General features: G+C 55.3%; 1 protein-coding gene across 7 annotated transcripts in view; it reads left to right on the top strand.

Annotated features, from left to right (window-relative positions):
- PLEKHG3 (pleckstrin homology and RhoGEF domain containing G3) overlaps positions 1–26342 on the top strand; it is a 45546-nt gene extending 19204 nt beyond the window's left edge. For 2 of the 7 annotated variants that reach the window (XM_044924846.2, XM_025295360.3), the window contains exons 2-18: positions 11121–11510; positions 12646–12743; positions 13904–13973; positions 14246–14292; positions 14399–14549; positions 14632–14763; positions 14999–15181; positions 15403–15495; positions 15769–15855; positions 16086–16119; positions 16468–16560; positions 19430–19468; positions 19862–19902; positions 20334–20669; positions 21132–21245; positions 23195–24578; positions 24995–26342. In XM_044924846.2, the coding sequence (XP_044780781.2) occupies positions 11121–11510; positions 12646–12743; positions 13904–13973; positions 14246–14292; positions 14399–14549; positions 14632–14763; positions 14999–15181; positions 15403–15495; positions 15769–15855; positions 16086–16119; positions 16468–16560; positions 19430–19468; positions 19862–19902; positions 20334–20669; positions 21132–21245; positions 23195–24578; positions 24995–25725 (4023 nt within the window). In that variant the 3' untranslated portion in view covers positions 25726–26342. The remainder of the gene's footprint in view (positions 1–11120; positions 11511–12645; positions 12744–13903; positions 13974–14245; positions 14293–14398; positions 14550–14631; positions 14764–14998; positions 15182–15402; positions 15496–15768; positions 15856–16085; positions 16120–16467; positions 16561–19429; positions 19469–19861; positions 19903–20333; positions 20670–21131; positions 21246–23194; positions 24579–24994) is intronic. The other 5 variants (XM_045162043.1, XM_045162041.1, XM_045162042.1 and 2 more) reach the window with 5 other exon arrangements.
- Positions 26343–26746: the final 404 nt, after the last annotated feature.

Here is a 26746-nt window from a genome sequence, read left to right as displayed (position 1 = left end):
GGGAAGGGGCTCTTTGTAGAGGGACCCAGCACACCCTGGGAAAAGCAGAGTTAATCTCCCACTTTTTCCGGAAGTTTCCTTTTCCCAGAATCCACAGAGGGTGGTTATTTTAGATAAAATCTAGGGGTGGTGGCAGGTTGGGCAGGTGGAAGGATGTTGTCCCTGACCTGGACTCTTCCCCTGGTGGACACCGCCAGGCCGGGGCCTTGTCCACCCCTCCCAGAGCTCTGGGCTGCAGAAGCCGGGAGGTCAGGGGCAGGTTGCTGCCCTGCCCTGCCTTGAGCTTCAGCCCTGAATCAAGGCCTGGCTTTTCCAGGAACAGGACTGCTACCTGGGCCATGCCCATGTGGACCCACCTGCCCCAGAATCTAGGGTTTGGTGACAGCTGCCCCCTCTGCGTGTGTGTAACTGCTCAGCTGAGGGACAAAGCTGCTCTCCTCCCACTTGGAAACTGGTTGGATGAGTTTCTCGGGCCTCCCTGGTGGAGGCCCCTTAGAAGGGAAGGCAGGGATCTGGGGTGGGGTGGGGGTGCAGAGGGGCCCCCCTGGGCTCTGGGTTAGGGATCCCTGAGGGACAGGGTCATGCAGGAGGCCCTGCTCTCCGAAAGGCCAGCTGCTTTGAGAATTACAGACTCACACTTGTTGTGTGAGTCTGTAAGCTATGCCTTGGAAAATCTACTTTCCTAGGTTGTCTGGGTCAGGTGCCAGGCTCAGGGTCGGCGTCCAGGGCAACGAGGGGCTTTGGTTGGAGCTCTTGCTCTTGTTCCTGAGGGCCAGGAGAATCAGGGTGTGTGCCTGATGGCAGCAGTTCATGAAGGGGGCTGCTGTTGCTTGGAACTGAAGACCAACTTGTGTTTGGGGGAGCCTCCCTAATTCTGATTTCCTTGGGGAAGGAATTTGGGGAAGGGAAAAACCCTCAGGTGGTAACACTGACTCCCCCAGCCCCCACACAGTGCCCCCAGCTGGGAGCTGCTGTTCTGGAATCCCAGGGGAAGATTCCCTTCTAGTTAAGCCCTGGCATCTCAGTGTCTAGACTTGGCATTCACCCCTCTGCTTTTAGAAACATTTCGTATCTGGGTAGTTTCATATCTCCACATTTATTGGGGGCCTTGTTTCTTCCCCCTTCTCAGGGGTTGGGATAGGTGTCATCCTTCTTCCTAGCACATTCTCCCCATCTCTTTCTCTCCTTGAAGCTCTCTGTAAACAGCCAGCATCTTCTTTGGCTTCTCGATGCTTCATGAACATTCTGGCTGTGTAGACCCCTGCGGCCATAGCACCACCTAGCAGTTTGTATATTTTAAGGGTAGTTTCTCACTTTGTCTCCCCAAGTCTCTGTGGTGGGTCTTCCAGGCCTGGCCCGGGTGTGCCCATCCCCTTGCTGCCATACGCCCCAGGTCCTTGTGTGGTCCAGGTCCTCACCTGGCAGAAGCTTTGTCATCATTCAAGACTCAGCGAAAATGTCACTCCCTTAAAGCTGCCTGGGTCCCCCAGGTGGCACTTTCTACTTCTTCCATCAGCAGAGTTTATATGCATTTCTGTGCCAGCACTTGAAGCACTGCTTTGTGGATAATCTGTTGATATGTCTATTTTTTTTTTTTTTTTTTTATTGGTTACCTAGTCTTTTTTTTTTTTTTTTTTAATTTTATTTTATTTTTAAACTTAACATAACTGTATTAGATTTGCCAAATATCAAAATGAATCCGCCACAGGTACACATGTGTTCCCCATCCTGAACCCTCCTCCCTCCTCCCTCCCCATTCCATCCCTCTGGGTCGTCCCAGTGCACCAGCCCCAAGCATCCAGTATCGTGCATCGAACCTGGACTGGCAACTCATTTCATACATGATATTTTACATGTTTCAATGCCATTCTCCCAAATCTTCCCATTTTTTAAAAAATTATTATTATTATTTTTTGGCCGCACAGCGTGACTTGTGGGATTTTAGTTCCCCAACCAGGGATCGAACCTGTGCCTCCTGCAGTGGAAGCACTGAATTTTAACCACGGGACTGCCAGGGCAGTCCTTGCTTCCCTTTGTCATTGATGTGCTTGTCCGGTTTCTCCTGATGCAGTATTTGTTCTCCAGAGCGGGTTCTGTGTGTGACTCATCTTTGTGTCAACCCACAAGGCTGCCACAGTGTCTTTGTGCAAAGTGGGTGCTTGAATATACCTGAGCAGTGAATTCTGAAGCTCATGACTCGGGAAGGGCCGTTCGTCTTATCCCTAAATGAGCGGGTAGAGGTACGCTTGCGGTACAGATGGCTCACTGCCCCTCTCCCTGTCGTCCATTAAGTTAGGAATAGAACTAACGCTGGTTTTGAGCCATGCTGGCTGGAGTCCCAGGGCCCTTCAGGTCCATTCTGCTGCCTTCCCCTCTTGAATATTCCCTGTGATTTAGGAAATGGGCAAACACAGGGGCTTTTCCCTCTAAGTCCTGGCTCTCTCATTTGTCTACCCTGGAGTTGGATTATATGTTTTCTTTAAAATCCAAGGACGGGTGTCAAGGATGGTTTCCACCAATTGCTTCCCTACCTCACGGTACCTTAAATTCTGTTCGTGCTCAGGCCTGTTGTTCCGCATGGTCTGTTCCTCTCCAGCTCTCTCCCTGCAGAACCCAGAGGAATGAGCCCTGCCTGCTACAGCATAGGACTGACTCATTCAAACTTCGTCTTCTGGTTTGACCTTCTGTGGGGCCTGGATATCAGACTCGTTTCCATTTCCAGCTGAATTGCTTTATATTTGCCCTTAAAAGATCATGGTCCAAATCTGTGTTGGGATCATAGATGATGGATGATCAGCAGGATCAGGGTGAAGTGGGGAGGGGAGGGTTGGGTCATGGTGGTACATGATTAAACTTGTATCTCTATTATTGACTTGAGATATGGGTCTACTGTTTTAGACACGCATCAGAAAAATCTCTTATCCTGATGCTTATGGACAAATAGTAACTCATCCATCCTTCTCATTGCTACCATTTATTGGAAGGTATACTGCGTGTCCTCTCGTTCTTGGAGACCAGCGAAATTGGTAGTATTGCTGTGTTTATTTTACGGGTAAAGGAACTTGAAGTTTGGTTAGATCCAGTGACTTGCCCAAGGCCACCCATAGCTAGTAAAACAGAGTAACTGGGTTTCAAGCCACATCTGCCTGACTCCAAAGCCTGTGAATCCGTTTACTGCATTTAATCTCTGCTCTCTGGACTCTCATGCACTGAGACACTTGCTCATTATCTCCTTCTCATCTGAGAACTCAGATCCAGTGGGCTCCTCTGTTCCCACTTGCTTTCCACTGAGATTCTCCAGTTCCTTTGAATCTGATGCAATAGTAAATGCTGCAACTCTTAAAGGTGTGGTTCAAGGTTGGCGGCCTCAAAATAAACACCCCCTATAGTGGGTGTACGGGGAGCAACTAGATGGTTAATTAGTGGGTCTGGGTCTCTGAATTTTGCTGATAAGGAGGGGTGGTCCTGTGAGCCTCTAGAGATGGGAGAGGTGAAGCCTCTGAGAACACTGGAGGTGTCTGTGATTTCTAGCATGGTCTTCATCCCCTCCATCTTCTGGGGACATTGTGTCTGTGTCATTTTCCTGCTTAGTGACAAGCTGTGACCTACCCTGGCTATGAGCAATAGCAATTTCTCATCCACAGTAATTGCTCTCCTTTGCCTTCAGTTTCGATGAAACCTCCTGGTGGACTGCTTTTCCTGGGATATCTGTAGGGCTCTTTTGCTGTAGTCCCTCTTCAAACTCCAGAGTGGTCTCTTCTTCCAGTTTTTGTGGCTGGTCATTTAATATGTGGCGTGGCAGGGCAGCTATGCCCCCGCTCCAGTCCCTCTTCTGGGGCCTAGAGTATGGGGCTGCTGGGGTGAATGGGCAGTCACTGCTCCTGCATGCCTCTTGGTGAATCGGAAACTTGCTGGCAGTGACTAATTGGAAACTCATTAGACAAGGAGGAACTGTCTCAGGTCTTGACTGAGGCCACTGTTTGTCTTTCGTCTGACTACTGTGGGAGTGGAGAGGTGCAGAAATTTACTGAACACCTAGTGAGTGAATTGCCTTCTGGGGGTGAAAGAAGGCCCAGCCCACTAGGTTTTTACTATCTAGTCTGGAAGGAGAGCTTGCACATGAGAACCCCAAGGACCTGTGCTTTATGCGACGCTCAGGCTCAGCGGAGTTCAGAGAAGTGCCTGTGTATTAGTGTCCCATGGCTGCTGTTAACAAACACTGCCATCTTAGTGCCTTAGAACAGCACCCGTGCAGACTTCCCTGGTGGCTCAGTGGGAAAGAATCCACCTGCCAATGCAGGAGACACAGGTTCGATCCCTGGTCCGGGATGACCCACATTCCATGGAGCATCTAAGACCCTGCGCCACCGCTACTGAGCCTGCGTGCTCTAGAGCCTGGGAGCCGCAGCTACTGAAGCCTGAGCGTGCTAGGGCCCCTGCCCTGCAACGAGAGGCCTCTGCGATGAGAAGCCCACTCCACAACTAGGAAGTAGCCCCTGCTCGCTGCAACTAGAGAAAAGCTCACACGGCGACAGAGACCCAGCACAGTGAAGAATAAATGAAGCAGCAGACATTTATTATCTTTTAGTTCTGGAGGTCAGATGTCAGTCTGGGCCTACAGGGCTATTTTCCTTCTGGAGTCTCCAGGGAAAATTTTGTTTGCTTGTCCTTTCCAGCTTCCTGAAGCTGCTTAGATGCTTTGACTTGTGGTCTCTTTCCTCCGTTGACGAAGCCAGCAGCCTAGCATTGACCAGTTTCTCGCTCTATCCCTCTGCCTCTGCTGTCACATCAGCTTCTGACTCCTGCTACTTCTCTCTTGTGAGGCCCCTCGTGATTACCGTGAGCCTACCCACATAATCTAGAACAGTCTTCCCCATCTCAAGATCCTTAACTTGATCATACCCGCAACATTTCTTTTGCCATATAAGGTTAGCTACATAGATAGTCTCCTTGTATCCAGGGATTAAGATGTAGATATTCCTGGGGGAGAAGCATTTTCGGCCTGCATCATTGTGTGTGTTGGATGGGTTGGTGATGGTTGGGGAGGCCTTTCTAAGGATGATGATTGGACCACATTTGGGGAGGGAGAGAATGTCTGGGACACCTTGCAGGTTTGAGAAGTAACATGAGCAGATATTGGGCTTGTGTGTGGTGGAGACAGGGGGATGTGGGTGAGCAGTACTCCCACTGACATGAGATGCCTGGGGCTTTCCTTCCCTTCCAAGGCCAGGCCGAGGGAGTTTTCTGGACTTTAGTCTGTAGGCCCAGACTCTGTCCCAGAATTCAGGTGGGAGGGCTCCATTGGCAACCAGAGTCCTTCCTAGCAGCTGACTCAGGCACACTTGGTGGCCCCCTGCTATTCTTGGGTGGTGGGAAAAGGAATTCATGAGGGAAAATGAATTCATGAGGGAACAGGAATTTGAGCCAGCTGGCCTGGGTTTGGGTGGCCCAGAAACCCTGGTCACACAGTTCGCACAGCCTCTGTGATAGTCACGTTGCTCACAAGGAACACAGTCCCTGGAGAGCTTCCCTTGTCCTTAGGTGCTTGGGGCCCCTGAGTCCCCAGGGAGGGACAGGAGGGTCAGAGGGAGAGAGGAAAGAGTCAGCCCCTCTCAGGGATCCTCCTTGTCCTCAGGAAAGCCTCAAGGGTGTGGCGAGAGGTGACCTCTGCTGGTGTGACCTCACCCACCTCTGCCCACCCTCTGCTGGCCCAGAGAACCATAGGAATAGATGCTCAGGAGCTGGGCTTCTGTGGGGACAGTGCTGGGCAGCAGCGTGTGTGTGTGTTGTGTGTGTGTGTGTGTGTAGACCCTCATGATACTGAGCTGTGTGTGTGTGTGTGTGTGTGTGTGTGTGTGTGTGTAGACCCTCATGATACTGAGCTGTGTGTGTGTGTAGACCCTCATGATACTGAGCTGTGTGTGTGTGTGTGTGTGTGTGTGTGTGTGTGTGTGTATGCCCCTGCGTGTAGCACACCTGGGCTCAGGATCTTGAGGTGAGACCTCTGGAAGTTCACATTGCTCCCGTCCTGTCTGTCTGGAAGAGCTGGAGCATTTCTCTGTATCTCCCTTCTGCTACCTTATGGATGAGCAGATCCTGACAGTGCAATGAGGGGAAGATCAAAGGCTGTGGCTGCCCGGGTTGAAGAACCTTTGGAATACTTAGCAGGTGTTGGGAGCTGGGAGATGAGAGAAGGTGGAGAAGGAGGGCTGTGCTGCCTGCGGTCCCCAGGGAGGGAAGGACTTGGCCCACTTGGCAGGTACCAGATGACCACTCCCCTTCCCTCCTGGGGCCCCTGGACTTTGGAGCAGTTGCGTTTGGGGGAGCTCCTCTGTCACTCCATCTGCCTCCAGAGCAGGTGTGGCATGTCGGCCTTCCGTCTCCCGGGTGTGGGGCGAAGGGTAGTAGGTGAAAGGATGACGTCAGCCACCTCCACACCTGGACCCAGCCTCTCTGAAGCAAAATGTTTTCTGGAGTATCTCCGAGTGCTGGCCTGCACAGCTCCTCCTACACAGCCTCCTGCCTTCTCGGCCTGCCGGCCCCTGAAGGAGGGCTGGAAGGGTGTGTTAGTGAGACCTGGGGACTCCCAGGACTAGAGAAGCCGAGGTTGTCCAGAAGATTCCATCCAGGTGAGCGCCCCCATGGGACCTTCTTTCTGAAGCTGGGGTGGAGCTGGAGAGCAGGGTCCTACTGCCTTATTGACAAGAGGCCTGAGGACAGAACATGGGGGCTCTGGTGGGTTTGGCTGGTCGTTTTTTTCTGTTGGAGGCAGGAGGCCGGGTCAGATCGGGGGCACGGTGCTAAGGCCTCGCAGGGAGGAGAAGGATGTGGAATCTGGCCCCAGTCAGCCGTCCTGGGAAACTCAGAGGCCTGCTGCAGCCTGCCTACCTGCCTCCCTGCCTGGGGATGTTCAGGAAAGGTCCCCAGGAGGTGTGAGTGGAGGAAGGGTGTGGATTGGGTTTAAATTTAGAGAAAGTTGAAAAGAAACTCATCTCGCTTTTTTTCCTGCACCCAAACTCTTAAAGGTACATGTCTGAGCAGCTTATGGGGCCGATTGGAAAGGTCTCAGGGACCCTATCACAGTGGGCTTCTCAGGTGTGGGAGATACAAAGTTTTCTAGAAGACTGACTGATGATTGATTGGATTGATTCCTGTTAAAAGACGGAAGGGGTCAGTGAGGAGGGATATTTAGGGAGCTGGAGACCAGGGTGATGCGGTGGGCTGTGGCTTGGGGTTTGGCTGCTGTCTGTCACCTCCTCTAGGCGCCCACTGTCCCAGCAGACAGTGTCTTCCAAGATGAGTTTAAAGACCCCTGAGTTCCAATCTTGGCCTTGGGGTGAATCTTACCATATGGGGTGATGTGATAGTCCATGGAGAGGAAGGAAAGGCTGCCTCTACCCGGGAGCCCTTCCGTAGGCAGGTCTTCCACTGTCTCTGGGGGGCCTGAACGCCACTACAGAAAGGTGTGTGTGTGCTCACTTGCTCAGTCGTGCTCAACTCGGCGATCTCATGGACCATAGCCTGCCAGGCTCCTCCGTCCGTGGAATTTTCCAGGCAGGAACACCACAGAAGGGTGGAGATTGGGTTTTTAGAACCAGAGGGCACTCACACGGGGTGTGATGTCCCTTTTCCCTCACTATCTGATGGTGTCTGCTAACAGTCCCACCTGGACTCTGCCTGGTCTTCTCTGACTGCTCCATTTGCTCTTTACCCTTCCTTTCTGGGTCTCTGTATTCTTTTCCAGCAAGTCCTATTGCCCAGGGGAGAGAACGAGAGGCTTGTGAATCTAGGTCTCCTGGTCACTGCAGGGCTTCTCTCATCATCCGAGGAGTTATAATCTGATCCTGGTGCCCTCCTGCCACTTCCCTTCTCTAGCACCTGCAGTCCTTTGACCAGGAATATGTGTTTTTCTGTGTTGTTCCAAGGAAAAGGTAAATGCGCAAAGGTCACATAGTAGGAGGTCTAGAAATAGCCTTAAGGAATCTTAATTCTCATTTTTTTTTTTTTAACCTCCATTGGCCTTTGTGAGGGAAGTAAAATATTAAAAGCCATGACCTTTATGTCTTAATATGTTCCCCATGGTTTATGCTTAGGCAAAGCCATGGCATCTAGGGCTGTGCTAATCCTTTGCTCTGGTTCTAGCTGGTGTGAAATCCATCAGGGAGGCAGCCATCAGTGGGCAGGGGCAGAAGAGCACGCACACTGAGGCCTGAGTGCCTGAGTCCAGATCCAGGCTCTACCGCATGCTCTTTCTGTGGCCTCAGTTTCTGCATCTGTAAAATGGGGATAATAATAGTACTGACTTCATAGAGTTGTTATGAGATAAAAGCGTCGTTACGTTTACAGCACTTGGACCATTTTTAGCTGTTAGCCATTATGCTTTCTTTTAACCCCAGGAGGATGTGGGCATGGGTGCTATGAAAATATGAGCTTGGTTTGCAGGCAGGTGGCTGTGTGCAGTCAGAGAAAATTTCTCCAAGTAGAAAAGATGCATTCGTTCCTGGGCTTTTGAAGTGTGCATGGGGACCCTATGGTGATGAAGTCCCTAATGAGTGACCTCGAAGATACCCTTTAGAGAGAAATCTCTTGAGAGACTGTGTGTGGGGTGGAGGTGGGGGGCTGTGACTAATCCTTCACTTTGAGGCCATGACCTGGCCAGCTGTGAAGTCCATTAGAGACCTGGGCCTTTTCCGCTTAGCATCCCCACAGGGGCTGACTGACCCCAGGTTTCATCTGGGAAAGGTCTTAGGCCACAAGTCCCTACCCCTTTGTCCCAGCTGGGATTGACAGGCCTCGGGGGCTGGAGGGGAGATGGGGTAGGGGGGTGGGGTGTGCCTGATGGTGCACTTGCTTTGAAGGACACATTTCCTGGCGCACAGCATATATTCAATATAGGTTTGCTGAATTAAATCAAACACGAAACTGTGTTATATAAAATGGTGCATGGACAGATGAATAATCACTGCTGAGATATACAGATTTTTAAGTCACAAGAGGGTCAGTCACTTCACAGAGTCTATTCAGCGAGTCCCACCGCGCCTGGGGTTAAGGGCTGGGGCGGAGTTCGGGTCTCTTTCTTTGTCTGAAACAACAGGCCACCAGTGGGTAGAAATGACTAGCTGGTTCATCTTAAAGGCTCTTCTGAGGAGACAGGAGAAAGCAGCAGTGCTGTGTTTCCCAGGGGCTCTCCTGAGATGCTGGGTTTCACCAAGGTGATCCTGTTAATTAATGCTTTGACTGCATCTGGAAGGAGGGAGCAGTCAGGACTGGCCCCAGCGCTGCCATGGTGTCCTCATCTGCAAGATGAGAGACTCATGTGGAGGGAATCCCCTCCTTTAGCTGAGACCTGCAGTGGGAAATTGCTGTGCTTGGGAGGGTCCTCGCTGGGCTAGCGTGCACGGCAAACAAGTCTCTGTGCTCCTGACTTTAGCTTGGTAGTCATACTGGTTCATCTACCATCATTATCGGTTTGCCATTTGCGGATCACGTTTTAAGGCCCCTGCCCTTAGGTCACTGCCTGCGGCTGGGAGTCTTACACAATGAGTGCTACAAAAGGGATAACCCTGGGGTGCTGTAAGAGTACACAGAAGGGACCCCCAGTTTTGGTTTCTGGGTGTATGTGGCTTCTCACTGAGACCCAAGGGTTGGTATAAGTGACACAGGCTAGGGGTATGGCGTGGGTGTTGGGGAGGAAGTAATGGCCAGGTAGCGAGAACACTTGCAAAAGCCAGAGCCCAGGTGGGGACACTGGTTCCAAGTTGGGGTAGAGGCACAGAAAACCAGGGGGGCAAATTCGAGATTGCCAGAGTGATAGCACCATCTTGACCCTTCTCATAGCTCTGACTTGTGGTCCAGTCACTTGTGAGTCCTAGCGCTAGGGGTGGAAGGCATTGGGACAGTAGGGTGGAATAGATGCTTTAGAACATTTTTCCTGTGGAAACAGCAGTCAAATGAACATTCTGGAAAGTGATGTTGATGGGCGTTGGTGCTCTGGGGTGGGGGTGGAGTGTCCTTGACTTTCCCAAAGGCCACAGCTACCGCCCTGCCTCCCCAGCTTGCCGCTTCAGGCTGGCCTATCTGTGAGCCACCCCATCTGTTTAGGGAGTAAAGTCCGCCTGAGGCTATGTTTGCCTCACCTGGGAGCAGTTTCCTGCTTGCTATGCTGCCCTGACCTGGCTGTGCCGAAGGGAGTTTGGGAGACGTACCCGTGCCTCAGCCCTGGGGAATTTCCTGTGCCTCTGGAGCCTGGCTGAGTCAGAAGCAAGCACCGGGGACTGGGGCAAGGAGGTGACGTGGGCTCAGCCTTTGCATCATCTCCTCTGTCTTCCCTGTCAGTATCCAGAAGGTTTCAGGTTCGTGGTTAAGGCACTGGTGCCCCAGAGATTTTGCAGTCCCACATACTCTCTGGCATATAGGTTGTTAAGAGCCAGATCCTTGACCGGTGGACACTTGGGGAGTGCTTTTTGACAACTGCCGGTACTATCACTGTTTTTGATGGTTTAATGGAGCCGTCGCTCTGTGCTGGGCACCAAGTACACCCAGCAGCTCGCTGCATACTGCGGGGGGACAGCCTCAGGGGAGCTGGTGAGGAGCAGAGGCTCTGGGAGGCTGGGTGATTTGCAGGAGCAGAGGGGCCGGGCTGCAGATTCCATCAGAAGGCACCCTTGACCGCTGCCAGCTGTTCTGGGGCCTCAGCTTTCTGAGCCCTTGGTTGATCCGGGAGGTGGTCCACCTTTCTTCCACTCTGGGAAGGATGGAGGCGACACTGTTGGATACAAGCAGGAATGTCACTTGGGCGTCCTCATAGATGCTCATACAATCGGAAGGAAAGGACCTCCTTGAGATTCAGAATTGTTGCTTTAAAAATTGTGGTAAAATACATGTAACATAAAATCCACATTTTAAAATGTTCAGTGGCATTGAGTGAGTACATTCATATTGTTGTGCATCCGTCACTATCTTCCATCCATAGAACTTCCCATTATCTTGCACAACTGAAACTCTGTATCCATTAAACAGTAACTCCCCATTCCCTTCTCCCCCAGCCCCTGGCAGCCACCCTTTTACTTTCTGTTTCTGCGAGGATTCCAGAGGTTTGACCCTTTGTCTGTCCTGCCCAGAACATCCCCGGAACGCCCTCGCCAGGCAGCGATGCCAGGATGCCCGTCTCTGCCTCCCTGCACCAGAACGGCAGCCAGGAGCGGCCAGCAAGCCTGACCTCCACGACCTCCTCGTCGGGCTCCTCGCGCGACAGCCGCGGGGCCATGGAGGAGCCCAGCGGCTCCGAGGCTTTGGCCGAGAATGGGGAGGGCTCCCCGTGTGGCCAGCATCTCCCCAACAGCAACAACAACTCCAGCGGCTGGCGGAACATGCGGGGGTCCCTCTCGCCCTTCAGCAAACGCATGCGGCCGGTGGCGCCTGGGGACAAGTTCGGCTACCTGGGCCGGGTGGTGCGGGAAATCGTGGAAACGGAGCGCACGTATGTGCGGGACCTGCGTAGCATCGTGGAGGTGAGGCTTCGGGGAGCTGAGGTCCAGAGGAACAGCCCTCTCTTCTGGGGCTGGGGCTGGCCTCTGGCTTCCGGTGGCCCAGCTCTTGGGCAAAACCCTACTTCCATCCATGGGAGGAGGAACGTTCTCCCTGACATATTGCTCTCAGTATCTGCTTCCCTCATGGCGCCTGCCGGGGATGCTGCTGGCCGCTCATGCCACCTTGTGACTTGGGGGGTCCCGTCAGTAGTTGGGCCAGCAGAACTTCTGCGGATGGTTGGGGTGTAGGCACCCTTCATGGAGAGTGGGGATTCCTGTGCTTATCCAAGAGGGAGCCACAATGAAGAAACTGGCTCTGGGCCCCTCCCTGCACAGTGCCCAGATTCCTCTTGTTTCCTGCCTGTGGAGTCTTAGGCACCTGCGTAACCCCTGCCTCAGACTCCTCCTCTGTAAATTGAAGAGGCAGGGCCTTGCAGGGCCAACGTGAGCGTTTCACACTGGGAGGGGCAAGGAAGAAGGTGACTGTGTGGCTGCCGCTGAGGAAGCTCTCTGCCCTTTGGAGGGACATGTGCTCGTTTCCTAGGCCTGCCTAACGGGCAGCCACACACAGGGGAAGCTGAAGATGCATACGTTTATCTTGTCCCGGTTGAGGAGGCCAGAGGTCAAAACTCAAGACTGCTGGCCGCGTTGGTTTCTTCTGGAAACTCTGAGGGAGAGTGCGTTCCAGGGCTCTCCCCTAGCTCCTGGATGCTGCTGGCAACCCTCGCTGTTCCTTGCCCTGTAGCTGTGTCCCCCCATTATCTGCCTCTGTCTTCACGTGGCCTTTTCTGAGTTTGTCTGTGTCCTCTCCTCTTACAAGGACACCAGTCACTTGATTCAGAGCCCACTCTACATCCAGTGTGGTAGCATCTGATGATCCTTAATCATTATATCTGCAAAGACCCTATTTCAAAGAGGGTCACATTCTGCGATTCCAAGTGGGTATTATTATTTGTGAGGCGGAACCAGCCGTCCCAGGGCAGTAGGTGACGTCTGTGAAATGGTCACAGCAGGAAAATGCAGCCCAGGAATGAGGCGTGGCTGGTGAGTGGGGCGATGGGACAGGACTGGATTGTGCCCGGGGGGCTGCTGGGCTCTGACGCCTCTCTCCACGCAGGACTACCTCTTGAAGATCATTGACACGCCAGGGCTGCTGAACCCAGAGCAAGTCAGCGCCCTCTTTGGGAACATAGAAAGCATCTATGCACTGAACAGGTATGAGTGAGCTTGACACACCCCATGTTCTTAATGTGAGCCCCATCTCAGGGCCTGGAGAGGGGCCCCGATGTCCCTGATCTTACTCGGGGGCTGTGATGCACGGCCCAGGGTCTGATCGCTGAAGTGGGGAAGAGTGGTCCCTCCCTATACAGTTAGCTCTCTTCAGGAGAGAGGGCCTTTGGGCCTGTGTGCCCTGGGCCCAGTGTGCTACCTGATGGGCAGAGGGGCTCGTGTGAGGCGGTGTTCATGTTGGGTCCAGGCTGGGCCAACGCCCCTTCAGGGACTATTGCACCCTTGCACGTGAAGCTCTTCCCCCGTCCCTCTCATCTTGGTCCCCCACATGCAGATCTCTTCGTTCTTCTCCACCTTCCCCCTGATTCCATGGGAAGCTGGGGCTCCCTGGAGGTGATCTGACCCATTAGGTAGGGGAACATACAAGCCCGGCAAGGAGTGAAGAGGAAGGCTGAGCAAGGCCTGGCGAGGGGCTGCTTCAGGGACAAAAGGGCTCCATGAAGATCACACATGAGTGGCTGCCAGGGCCCCCAGACTCCCCAGGGAGAGGGCACTGGCTAGGAGGAGCAGAGCTTGTGGGGGCAGCATTGATGGGATAGGAGGAACCTTGCCCCAGGCCCCTTAAGATGGGCAGAGGGACTTACTGCTGGGCAAGCTGGGAGGTCCGATGCAGCTTGGACCGGAGGGTGTGGGCTTGGGCGAGGAGTAGCACAGGAAGGGAGGCCGGGTGTTCTTCTCGTGCCCCCGTCTCAGAACAAGCAGTGGTGGGACTCACCCTGTCTCTCCCGTTTTCTGCATCCTTCTGAACTGGGGGCCTCGGTCCCTTTGCTAGTTCTCCCTATCTCCTTCCCCCTTTAATGTCTGGTTCTGCGTGTTTGACTCCTTCTGCCTGCAGAGGAGCTGTGTCCCCTTCCGAGGTGGGTACTGGTGTGCTTTCTCCCTCTCCTACTGGTGGAGCGCATGGCTGTTTTGCCCCCATCTTTGCTGCGGTGCTGGCTCCTTTCCATAGTTGCTGCCCCTGGTGGCGCTCACTGACACCAGGGCTGATGTGTGTCTGGGCACCAGGAGGTTGGGGAGGGGGTGTGTTGGTGACCATGGAGGCTGTGAGTGGTCCACGGTCTGATGACCACCTTCCCTTCACCTAGCCAGCTACTCAGAGACCTGGACAGCTGCAACAGTGACCCTGTGGCCGTGGCCAGCTGCTTTGTGGAAAGGGTAAGCACGGCTGGGTCCTGGCACCATTCTGCCTTGCTAGGGACCTCTCTCCAGGGGAAGCGCTGGGTGCCTTGCCTTGAATATCAAGGGCATTTCGGGTGGCACTGGGGGCTGCTGGGTGGATGGCATGTCTGAGACGGATGGGTACAGAGATGAATCTGCAGATGCTTGGGAAGAGTGTGCTCCGGGGCCCAGGGGCATGCCTTTGATACACCCAGGCTTACAGGCAAATGCGAGTCTCCCTGAAATGACTGTTTTTGGTCTTTCTTTAGAGCCAAGAGTTTGATATCTACACTCAGTATTGCAACAACTACCCCAAGTGAGTAATTAGGATGGAGAGGGGAGGCAGAGCCATCTGGCAAGTCCAGAGCACCCCGCCTCCCCCTCCAGAGCCCCTCTGGTGACGGCCCCTTTCCCACTGGCAGCTCGGTGGCCGCCCTGACCGAGTGCATGCAGGACAAGCAGCAGGCCAAGTTCTTCCGGGACCAGCAGGACTTGCTGCAGCATTCTTTGCCCTTGGGCTCCTATCTCCTCAAGCCGGTCCAGCGCATCCTCAAGTACCACCTGCTGCTCCAGGTAACCCGGGGCTCCTCCCGAGGACATGGGGGCCTGAGGGAGGGGCAGGGCCCTTGAGCCCAAGCTCCCGCCCCCCGCACAGGAGATCGCCAAGCATTTTGATGAGGAAGAGGACGGCTTTGAGGTGGTGGAGGATGCCATTGACACCATGACGTGCGTGGCCTGGTACATCAACGACATGAAGAGGAGGCACGAGCACGCGGTCCGGCTCCAGGTGCTCTGGAGCTGAGAGCTGGAGGGGCGGGCAGGCAGGGGTGCTCGGGCAGGAAGAGGCTTGGAAGAGGGAATGCAAGCTGAGGGGTGATGTCCTTGAAGACGGGCTTCTCTGGGGGGAGCCCTTGGTGCGGCCTGTCTCTGTGAAACCCAGGCGGTGACTCCAGGGGGCCCTGCGTGGTCCCAGCAGGGTCTCCAGCATCATGATCCTGGGGCTTGGGGCTTCTCTGTTGCAGGAGATTCAGTCTCTGCTCCTCAACTGGACGGGGCCAGACCTGACCACCTACGGGGAGCTCGTCCTGGAGGGCACGTTCCGCGTGCACCGTGTGCGCAGCGAGAAGACCTTCTTCCTCTTCGACAAAGCGCTGCTCGTCACCAAGAAGCGGGGCGGCCACTTTGTCTACAAGGGCCACATCCCGGTAACCAGGCCACACCTCCTCCTCCCCTGCTTCCCGCCTTCCTGACGGGCCGGTTCCACTTTCCAGCTCTGCGCCAGACTTGGCTGGGCTTCAGGTTGGGGTGGACACAGCTCCAGCCTTAGAAGAATACTCTCCCTGCCTCCCCCAACGGCCTTGAGGGGTGGGGTCCCTGGTTGGCTCCCCGCCATGGGCTTGACTGCCATCTCCCCCTGCCCTCCCAGTGTTCCTCCCTGATGCTGATCGAAAGCACCCGAGAGTCCCTGTGCTTCACCGTCACGCATTACAAGCACGGCAAGCAGCAGTACAACATCCAGGTGAGGGGCGGGCCAGGACAAGACCCCCACGGGCCTGCGGGGTGCAGGCTGGAAAAAAACCCGCCCCTCCCTCAGCGGCGGGAGCCTTGGAGTCTCCCCCTGAAAGGCAGAGGTCCTTGGGGGTATCTCTCGGGCTTGTGCTGAGGAGTTGAGGGAGCCTCAGCACCCCCAGCCTTCTTTCTGCCTCTGCCCCCCTCGGCGGAAGCCCAGCCCATGCCAGATGGCTTCAGGCCTGTCATGGTGACCCCCTCCTTCTCTCTTGGGTCCACCCAGGCCAAAACAGTGGAGGAGAAACGAAGGTGGACTCACCACATCAAGAGGCTCATTCTGGACAACCACCATACCACCATCCCCCAGAAGGTGAGTTCCCGGGGTGCCTGATGGGGGGCCGGGAGTGGCTGTCCCCTAGAGCCAGCTCCGGGGAACCCTGGGGCCTCACCTTTGGACACTGGCCCCACTGGACAATGGGGTCAGTTCAGCGGATGCTGCGGTCCTCTGTACCAGCCCTGTGGGGGGTCCTGGTACTGCAAGGCCGAGGGAGAAATGGCTCATAGCAAGGTAGCCATGAGGTGGGTTTCCTTCCCTTCCAGGCCAAAGAAGCCATCTTGGAAATGGATTCCTATTGTAAGTTCACCCTTCCTGCTTGCTTTGTCCCTAATGGTGCCTGTCTCTTGGTCAGACTGTATCCTGGGGGAGCTTTGCTGGATACTTAGTCTAGAGAGTAGGGAGGATGGGGGAGGCTCCTTCTGTAAGGCTGGGGGTCTACTGCGAGACCAGGGCTTGGTGCTGATGACAGGCGGGACGCTATGTGCCTCGCGCTCCTGGTGCGCGGGGAGGTTGGAAGAGCTCTGCAGGCTTGTGGCCCTGGAGCTGAGTTGTGGTTGGGGGCAGCAGAGTTGTGGTCAGGGGTGGGCAGAGTCCATGCCAAGGCTGATGGTATCCCAAAGGCCTGGTCGTCTCTCTTGGGTGCAGATCCCAATCGGTACCGCCATAGCCCAGAGCGCCTGAAGAAGGGCTCCCAGGACGACGTGTCCACCCACGTGCACCAGGGGCGCCGGCAGTCTGGTAAGGCAGGGACTTTGTGGGCACAGAGGCTTCTTTTCAGGACCTTTAACCAAGTGGGGAACCAACCTTCTACAGCAGCATTTGGGGCTGGCTCTCACCTCTCTGGAAATCCCAGGAAGGGTTGAGGGGCCAGGGGTAAGTGTGGTGTGGATGGGTACGTCTGGAGCCTCCTGCCTTCCACCAGGCATCTCTGACACCTTCCTGCCTACCCAGGGCTGGACAGCTCTCCTTTTACAAGGCCCTAGGAAGGCTTGTTCCGGGCACCCCTTCTTAGCCCCCCCACAATTGACTCCTTCCTCCTTTGCCACTTGGAACACTGGGAGTTAGCCAGAGTAATGCTCGGACGTCATGGATGGTCCACAGCCCAGTTCTGGAACAGAGCAGAGGCAGGACGTGGGGAAAATGAGTTGGATTTCAAGTGGCACCAGATCCAGACAGGAAATATTTACTTTGGGTCTCAGGGAAGAGTTCTGTTCTCCTTTCCTGGGTTTTCTTCCACGACTGGGCTTGCTGCTGTGTACTTGGAGGTATTGAAATGAACCATTTATTGAAAAGAGAAAGCCTTGCTTTTATTCTCTGCCCTTGTAGTGATGAGTGTGTGTGTTTTCTGTGTCAATTTTCACCCTCTTCATTCAGTCTGAGGCCCAGGGATAGATCTGGTTTTGGCCAGGCACTTGTCAAACTACCACCTGAGGTGGGAATTGGGGTGAGAACCATCTCAGAGACCCCTAAAGAGAAAGTCTAAGTAGTGATGGGAGCTGGGTCCTGGCTGGGATCCCCACAGTGCGTGGGGTTTGATTGGCAAGACCCACAGGTCCCCTGAACAACTGTGTGGATTGACGTAGAACCTTCGGTTTTTCTGGAGGATGAAGCCGAGCAGTGTCTGGAAAGCTCTTGTGTGTTTTGTTTGGTGGTGTTCTAGTGGATCTCAGACCTTAGGCAAACTTGCCGTGGTTGCAAAAGGTCTTTGGTGCCATGTGTTAAAAGCCTCAAATTGGGAGTGTTACTTCCTAAGTCTCTGGCCCCTCTTGCTTCTCTGTCCCTTCTTCTGTAATTCTCTCATCCCTCTAACATTACCTCTTAACTTGCCATAGCTTTGACTTGGAAGCTTCTAATATGTGGAGGTATTTAGTAAGCGGCAGCAGTGGTAATAATAGTACTACCTGTCCTAACATCAGCTGCAGCAAGCGAGGCACTCGGGAAATGAGCTGTTTCAGAGCTGACGGTTCCCCAGGCTGAGGTTTTAGCCTGTAAACACTAAAACAGTTGGGTTTTGTTTTTGTGTTTTAGTTTTGTTGTTTTTGTTGAGTTGCTAAGTTATGTCCGACTCTTGTGAACCCCATAGGCTATCCATGGGATTTCCCAGGGAAGAATGTTGGAGCGGGTTGCCATTTCTTCCTCCAGGGGATCTTCCCAACACAGGGATTGAGCCTGAGTCTCCTGAATTGCAGATAGATTCCTTTCCACTAATCCATCAGGGAAAGAATTCACTTGACAATGCAGGAGACGCAGCAGGAGACACGAGTTCGATCCCTTGGTTGGGAAGAACCCTTGGAGGAAGAAATGGCAACCCGCTCCAGTACTCTTGCCTGGAAAAACTCATGGACAGAGGAGGAGCCTGGCGGGCTACAGTCCATGAGGCCACAAAGAGCCAGACACAACAGAGCAGTTAAGCAGTTCCATCTTTACAGTGAACAGTGTTACTTCTTATTAGTCCGCATGCTCTTCTGTAGGAGCCCTTCCTTCTTCCCTCCTCTGTTACAAATTAATCGATTGAATGTGTAAGAAATGTGTGTAACATCAGTCAGGACCTCAATGAGAGGGAGGATCCGGGCCAGTGGGAGAGCGTTGGTGCTTGTTCTCAGTCATCTGTTGTGACCGCCTCCAGGCCTATTTCTGCTTCATACGTGCAGAGTTGGGATGGGCAGATAAGTACACTCTCTGGATAAATAAGGTGCTGTTGTCATCATCTTAGATATTCTTGTTAAATATTCCTGATTACACAGTTTAAACTGAAAGAGTAGAGCCTTTTGTACTTCTCGCTTTAAAAACGACTAGGTGTCTGGTTACCTCGATGCAGGTGGAGGGTAGGTGTGTGTGCCCGTGCGCATTTAGAAAAAACAGTTCTTCAATACTCTCTCCTGTCCAGGAACAGCTGAGGCACCTCGGGAGAGCTCCCTTCTGACTCCCAGTTTATAGTGGGGCTGCCATTTGATGCCAGGCGGTCGAGGGCAGTAGGGGCTAAGGGCACGGCTCTGTAGAGAGGTTCCTTAGACCTGTCCTCTCATCCTGGCCTCTCTATCTCAGGTCTGTCCCCAGAAAGGCTGCGTATAAGGTGCTGACACCATCGGCCTAATGGGTGTATTCTGTCCTCAGGGCCTGGGCAGCCCTTGTCCAGCTGGGCAGCGGGGCTTCGTGGTGCCAGGCCTTAAAGGCCATAGCAAGTTGGATGCAACCTCTGCTTTCCTGTGGGGGCGCTGTGAAGGGGCTTGGGTGTCACTAAGGCCCTGATGTGCTCTGTGCAGAGAGGTGGGGCTTGAGGTGGGGGCCAGGGCCCCCAAGAGAGGCTCGTCATTCTCAAGAGGACAGTGTGGGGCTGTGGCCCCAGAACTGAGGGCCCCAGCAGGGCTAGTGGGCAGGCCTCGTTCTGGGGGCTGTCAGTCACAGCAGAGCCCCCCAAGCCAGGGTGGGCAGTGGCTCCCTGTGGACTGGGCGTGAGGGCAGCCTTTGTCAGGCCCCGGGGCCACGGGGGCCCGGCTGGAGTGGACTTTGAGCTGGTGATGGGCCGGTGGCGCTGTGAGTATGGGGCTTGGGCCAGGCCAGGCAGTTTGCAGCCTGCACTGACTCTGCCTGTTGCTCTCCTCCTCAGAGCCAACCAGACGTCTGTTCAGGCAACTCAGTGAGAAAGGTGAGTGAGGGAGTAGTGGTCGGCTATCCCCTTGAGCCCTAGGGCGAGGGTGAGCGGGAGGAGTGGACGACCAGCAGGGTGGGGGCGACGTGGATGGTGAAGAGGGGCCTCTGTTTCTCCCTGGAAGTGGGCCTTTCACCCTTGCTGTCCGGGCTCTCCCCCTACACACCTCGCACCCTGTCTCCCTGTCCTTGGTTAATAGCAGGAGCGAGTGACCCCCACCCCGGGCTCCTGTGCCATCAGTCATTCCTTTGGAAGTCCTGTGAAGATTCTGGGAGCAGGAGCCCCTGATGACGGCTTTCCCGGGGGGTCCTGGGCCTCAGGCCTGTGTAAGGGGGCTCTTTCTCCTGCTCACTGATCTCCCCTCTCCCTCCCCCCTCGCCCATGTGCCAGGATCTGGCGGTGGTGGAGCAGCCAGAGCCACAAGAGTGAAGGTAAGGCCAGGGGTGAGGGGACTGTGGACAGGTTGGGGGGAACTGCCTGGCTCAGCCTTCATCATCGTCACTTACTCAGCAGACACCTGTCAAGCACCTACTGGGCACCAGGCTCTGTCTTGAGGGTCCTGGAGATGAATAAGCCCAGAGTACCCTTCTGTACCTTTTTCCTGGGGTGGCAGCCTGCCGGTGGCTGGCCCAAGCCTGGATCCTCTCATATTGCTCTCTCTCCCTGGGGCAGGCGGGCCTGTCTGGGTCCTGAGATCCTGCCCAGGCCCCAAGCCCAGCTTCCCACCTCTAGAGTCCCCCGCGCCACTCGGGAGCCCAGAGGTTGGGTGTCTATAGATGCGAAGCCTCCCCAGCGCCAGCAACTGCAGGAGGAGGGGGGTTGCCCAGAGGCTGGTCACGAGGGGGCCTTGTGCTCTGCACAGCACGCAGGCAGTGTTGGCACGCTCCTGGACTTTGGACAGCCCCCCTGTGCTCGGGGCCTGCAGTTGGAGGCCGAAGGGGCTGCCCAGGAGGAGCAGGAGGAGGTGATGGAGGAGGAGGAGGAGGAGCAGGCCTTTCAGGTCTCTCTGGAGGACCTGGCAGGGCACAAAGGCAGCGAGAAGGGGGCCAGGCCAGAGCCCTCAGGCTCGGAGGAGGAGGAGGAGGAGGAGAGCCTGGCAGTGGCGGAGCAGGTAGCCGACTTTGCCAGCTCCCTGCTGGCCGCCCTCCACTGCTGGCACTATCGGGCCAACGCTTTACTTTTCTCCCGGGGCGCTATGGTGAGGTGTCTCTTTGATCTCCCCTCCTCCTTGCATGCTTCCTGGCATGTGCATGCCCGTCCGTGAGTCCCCTTCCCTGCTGTCCTCACCCTTCCGTCCTTGTTCCTTCATTCCTGCCAATGGCGTTTCTTAACCCCCGGCTCGCTGTCACGCCCTGGTGAGCCCCTGGCATTCATTGTTCCAGTACTGGAGCTAACCAGCATGCTACTCAGTGGGCATGACTAATGGGGCAGGCTGGGGGGTGGCGGGGAGGTCAGCACACTGCGGGTGCATGCCTGGTGGGGATTTCTGAGTCTCCCAGACTTGGCAGTTCAGGCCAACTCTGGATGGCGCAGGTCCAATGCTGGATCTCAGTGTAGCCCAACCCCCTTGGGGCTCAAGAGGTGCTGTCAGGGTTGGGATGCAGAAGGGACCAGCTCCCTGTTGTTCTGGAAGCTGATGACTGCCCTCTGCTTGCTGCAGGGGAAGGAACGCAGGGAGTCTGAAGAACCCAAGAGCTGCGGGAGGACCAGGAGCCTGTCTCCAACTCCTGAGGAAAAGTGCCTGAACTTTGAGTCTGTGACTTCCCTGCCAGAGGTGAGTGGCCAGCAGGTGGAATGGGGATTGTGCATACCCTCCTGAGCCCAGATCTCCAGCTTTGTAGGCGGGGCTTTCAGACATGGCTCTCCTGTTAGGCCCATGGGGACAGGGAATCTTGCTCCCCAGGACTCTCATGCCTTCAGGAAACCTGTCTGGCCTATGGGCATGTGGCTTGGTGACAGACAGCTTCTTACTCTGAATTAGAAAACAGTACCCCTCCCTCTGGGGCTTCCCTGGTGGCTCCATGGTAAAGAACCTGCCTGCAGTTCAGGAGATCCTGGTTCGATTCTTGGATCAGGAAGATCCCCTGGAGGAAAGGGCATGGCAACCTACTCTAGTATTCTTGCCTGGAGAATCCCATGGACAGAGGAGCCTGGCAGGCTGCAGCCCACAGGGTCGCAGAGTCGGGAATGACTGAAGCTACTAAGTGGGAGCAGCACCCCTTCCTTTGGGCAGATGCAGTCTCTTGCCAAGGGACACAGTTATTGGAAGTGACCAGAGTTTAGGTCCTCTTGGCCAGGCCTCCTTGCATAGAGCATAAGGCCCTGCCCTGCCAGCATGCCAGACATTTAAATCATGCCTGTCCCACCTGGCAAAGGAATAAGGTGTTGATATCTACTGGACACCTTCTATATGCCTGGTGTTCTGTTTCTTCCTTCTGTTTTCTGAACCAGCTCTACCAGGGAGAACGAGACTCAGAGAGGTTAGGTGACGTGCCTGACATTGCACAGCTTCTAAGGGGCAGAGCTCAGGTTAGACTTGGGTCTGTGACCCAGAAGCCTGCACTCTTTCCTCCCCACCCCCACCACCAGCCCATCACTATCTGTGGGTTATATGCAACAGAGTCCTTTGCTTTCCCAGAGATACAAGGAAAATTTCAAGAAATCTAGACCCCCAAGGTGATCCTTACAGCCAGGACAAGACTTATAGCCTGTGTGACACTGGAAAAGGGTTTAGAGTGGTGCTGGTTGATGATAATAGAATGTGAGCCTCGTGTAATTTTGAATATTCTAGCAGTCTCAGTAAAGGATTATTTAACCCAGTATATCCAGACTATTATCATTTCAACACATAGTATCAAAGCTACTCGTGAGGTATTTTGTACTTTTCGGTGTGAAGTTTTTGCAGCGTGGACTAGCTGCATTTCAGATGCTCGGGAGTCATGAGTGGCTGGCAGTCATTGTGTTGGACAGTGTCCAACCCAGGGCCTAGCTCCTGGGTCCCGCTGTGCAGATGCTAGACTAGAACGGTTGGAATCAGCTCTGGTTCCTCAGATTTTAGAGTGCTGTCTTGTCTTCTCCCTAACGACTCTTCTGGAAAGCCGCCTATACTGGCTGATTTTACGATTCAAATGACCTGTGATGTGGTCAGAAGAGAGTTGCCGACCTTGTTTCCTCCTTTGCCATCTGCTGGGCAAAGGCAGAGTCAGGCACAAAGGTGGAGGCTGCCTGGTAGGAACCTCATCTCCATCTTCGTCCTCTGATGGGATTTCAGCACATGGTCCTATTGCCCTCTGGATCTTGACCCACACAGGAGACCCTGGCCCTTCAGGGGAGTCATTCAGGCCCAAGTTTCAACCCAGAACAGACTCCCCACTACTAGGGCTTGAGGAAGGGGCGTCCTGGGGCTGTGGATCTGGTTCAGTATTGCATGTTCTCACCCTGTCCCTGTACCGCTCAGGGAGGCTGCCACTGAGAGGTGCTACCACTCTGCATTCCTAGAATTTTCCTTGGCTTTGAGGACATGGGCCCAGCACTCCAACTGCAGGGTGACTGAGGGCCATCCTCTCCTTGCTGCCCCACTTTTGAGTGCTGTTCCATCTGATTGCCTGCTTCTTAAACTGCAGCCCCTTCTTACTAGGCATTGAGCAGGCCACACTGTCCGCACATTCCACGGGTCCCCTGAGGGAGGTTTTTGTCTCATGCGAGCCCTTTGTGCTATCCCAGGTTGAGCCAGACACCGAGTCTGGGACCGAGCAGGAGGTGTTTACTTCCGTGGAAGGTCCTAGCGCCGAAGAGATACCTTCAGACACAGAGGCCCCCGAGGTCCTCGAAATGCAACTTGACCCCCACCAGCTGCTGCTGGGGCTGGAACCCCCCGATGACATGGCAGAGTTCATGGTGGCCGAGAGCACCGAGGACCCTAAGGCCCTGAGCAGCGAGGACGACGAGGAGGAGGTGGGGGCCTCCCACGAGCCTGAGAGCCTCCTGCCTCCCTCTGTGCTGGACCAGGCCAGCGTCATTGCCGAGTTGTTTGTCAGCAGCGTCTCTCGGCGGAGCAGCCTGGCCCTGGAGGACGGCAAGTCCAGTGGCTTCGGGACCCCAAGGCTGACCAGCCGGAGCAGCAGTATGGTCAGCCTAGACGATGGTGAGAAGGGCCCAGCCCCACGTGGTGGCACCACAGATTCCCTGGGCTCTCAGCTCCTTCCAGAAGTGGAACTCAGCATTGGGATGGCTGCAGAGAGTGAACCTTCTGTCAATGGGACAGAGGCCCCGGGCCCAGGCTGCCCAGCAGAGCCAGACAGGTCTTCCTGCCCAAAGGAATCAAAGCTTTCCTCTCAAGACCGGCAGTTGCTGGACAGAATCAAGAGGTACTACGAAAATGCAGAGCACCAAGATGCAGGCTTTAGTGTCCGGCGCCGGGAGAGCCTCTCCTTCATCCCCAAAGGGCTTGTGAGAAACTCGGTCTCCAGAATCAACAGCCTTCGCAAGCCAGACCCGGAGCCACAGGCTCCACTGGGGCACAAGAGACAGGTGGGCTCACGGGTGGCCCTCTTTGACTGCCCAGGACCAGGCCAGGCTGGCGCTGGGGACCCAGCTCCTATCACAGATGCTGAGTTCCGCCCATCCTCGGAAATGGTAAAGATCTGGGAGGGAATGGAGGCTCCCAAGGGGAGCCCTCCAAAGGGGCCGGGCCAAAGCCAGGCCAACGGCTTTGACCTGCACGAGCCCCTGTTTATCCTGGAGGAGCACGAGCTGGCAGCCATCACCGAGGAGTCAGCAGCTGCATCCCCAGATAGCGCCTCCCCTACCGAGCCCCGCAGCCCCACCCACCTGGCCCGGGAGCTGAAGGAGCTGGTAAGGGAACTGAGCAGTGACGCCCAGGGGAAGCTGGTGACCCCGCTGCACCCCCACATCCTACAGCTCTCCCACGTGATGGATAGCCACGTGAGCGAGCGAGTCAAGAACAAGGTCTACCAGCTGGCTCGCCAGTACAGTCTCCGGATCAAGAGCAGATCAGTGACAGCCAGGCCTCCGCTGCACTGGGAGAAGGTGGCTTCCACCGTCCCCCTGGTGCAGGAGGAGGTTGGCGCACCATCCGGTGGCACAGGTACGACGGGGTGGGGAGGGGGCCTTTCCCGCAAGCCTGAGTTGGGAACACCTTTTAGGAGCCAGTTGGCTTCTGGGGAAGTGACCCCCTACAGAACCTATACCAGAAAGAGGGCTGAGGTGAGCCCTGGAACTGCTCTAAAGCCCAAGGGCACAGGGCCATGGGCCTCTCTTTTCCAGGAGAGCAGAAGCTCTTGTCTCCTCCTTTTGATTCCTGACTCCTCTTCCCCGCCTTTTCTTCTTTCTTCTCATTTTCCCTTTGATACGGGGGCTGCAGATGGTAAAAGGGATTTCTCTCCCATCACACCCCAAACCCCAGCAACCACCCTTGCCCAGAAGGGGAGCTGCTATAGCCAGTTCAGAGAGCCCTCACGTCCTCTTGCTCTGGGATTCAGGCGGCTTGCTCTCTCCCCACAGGTGTGAGCAAACTGGGGCCACCTCTCTCCAATCACGAGCAGTCTGCGGTCCAGGAGCGCAGCCTTCCCAGGCCTGGCTCTTGCAGGGAGATGTCGCCACAGCATGTCTCCTTCAGCTCCTCGGCCACCAGCCCAAGGACCACCCCACCGGGAGCCTGGCACGGCCCTCGAAGCCCCTTTGACACTGAGACCTTCAACTGGCCCGACGTCCGAGAGCTCTGCTCCAAGTACGCCTCCCTGGACGAGGCGCTCCAGACCAAGGGCGGCTGGCCCAGCAAAGTGCCAGTTAACCGGAGCCGCTCGCTGCCGGAGAACATGAGGGAGCCACAGCTGGTTCCCTCCGGCAGGTTGGGCCGCTGCGGCAGCCTCAAGGCTAGGCGGGCCCCATTGAGCCCAGAGGCGGCCCAGCCCCAGCCTCTGGGGGAGTTGCCGCCAAGTGAGCCCGACAGAGGGGAGGCCCTGCATGTCACCGCAGACCTCACGCTGGAGGACAACCGGCGGATGATTGTCATGGAGAAGGGGCCCCTGCCTGGCCCTGCCGCAGGGCTGGAGGCGGCCAGTGGGCAGGGACTGAGCTCTGCAGCCGCCCAGATGGGGAAGGACCAGGAGTTGCAGGAGTCTGCAGAGTATCGGCCTAAGGAAGAGGGTCCCAGGGACCCAGCAGACCAAAGCCAGCAGGGCAGAGTACGGAACCTGAGGGAGAAATTCCAGGCCTTGAACTCCATAGGTTGACTCTGAGTCCTGGGGGAGGGAGGAACCACGGCGTCCTCATGCTCGCAGCTGGGCTCACCTTGCTCACTTGACCCCCTTCCCCTGCCCTCAGAAAGGCTGCCCCTGGGAGAGCACCTGCCATGGACCGGGACTTGCTGGCGACTTGACACAGGCCCATATGAGCCCCTTTCCCCTGTGAGGCCAGGGTGGCCACTTTTCTTGTATATAGTTCTGGTAAGACGCCAGATATTTAAGCTCATCTCTTCCCAGGGAGAGCAAGCCCTGCTCAGGCCTCCAGCGTTGCCTGGCCACTGCCAGACCCAGGGCCCACCCAGGGGACACATAGGAAGCTGGCCTGGGGAGGCTTTGCTCTTTAACTGTGCCTTTTCTTAGGATCCAGGCAGGCACGAGGCCCATAATTTATTGCTTCCCATTCTGTGGTATGTTAGTGTTCTCGTGCACACGTGCGTGTGTGTGTGTGTGTGTGTGTGTGTGTGTTGCTTCTCCCCTCCCAGGAAAAGTCTCGTGGCCTCTATTCAGGTACTTTTGTGGGTTGTCTTGCTGGCCCTGTGGTTGTTGCTAATGTACACACATTTCATTATTTGCCAATGGTGTAATAACCACTGCTGACCAACCAACCTGTGTGTGGTCTTCTTCCTGGGGTCTGGCTGGGTTGGGAAGGGTCGATTGTGCCCAGGGCTGTCTTAGGGGAAGGGGGACTTGGGCTTTTTGCTTCCACATGTACTTAATGTGCAGCCATGCTCTCAAACCACAAGGCCCAGGTCCTGGTGGAGGAGGCTGGGGCAGCAGAATGTGCAGGAGGGGGCTTGTTCTCTGTTATTTCTACTCCGTGGGCTTCTGTCTACCCACAGCCTGGCGTCCTGTCTAGTCGTGACTGTGCCGGCCTTTCGCTCTTTTCCCTGAGAGCCAAAGTTGGATTGAAAGGGGTGAGGTGGAGGGCGGGATGTTTTTCTAACAGACAGATATTTCCATGACTGGTGCCTTTTATTCTCTCCCTCTCTGGTTCCCAAGAGGCATCCTG

Source organism: Bubalus bubalis, chromosome 11 (assembly GCF_019923935.1).
Source record: "Bubalus bubalis isolate 160015118507 breed Murrah chromosome 11, NDDB_SH_1, whole genome shotgun sequence".
In the NCBI taxonomy this organism is placed as follows: domain Eukaryota; kingdom Metazoa; phylum Chordata; class Mammalia; order Artiodactyla; family Bovidae; genus Bubalus; species Bubalus bubalis.
This window is presented reverse-complemented; position numbering and strand designations above follow the sequence as displayed.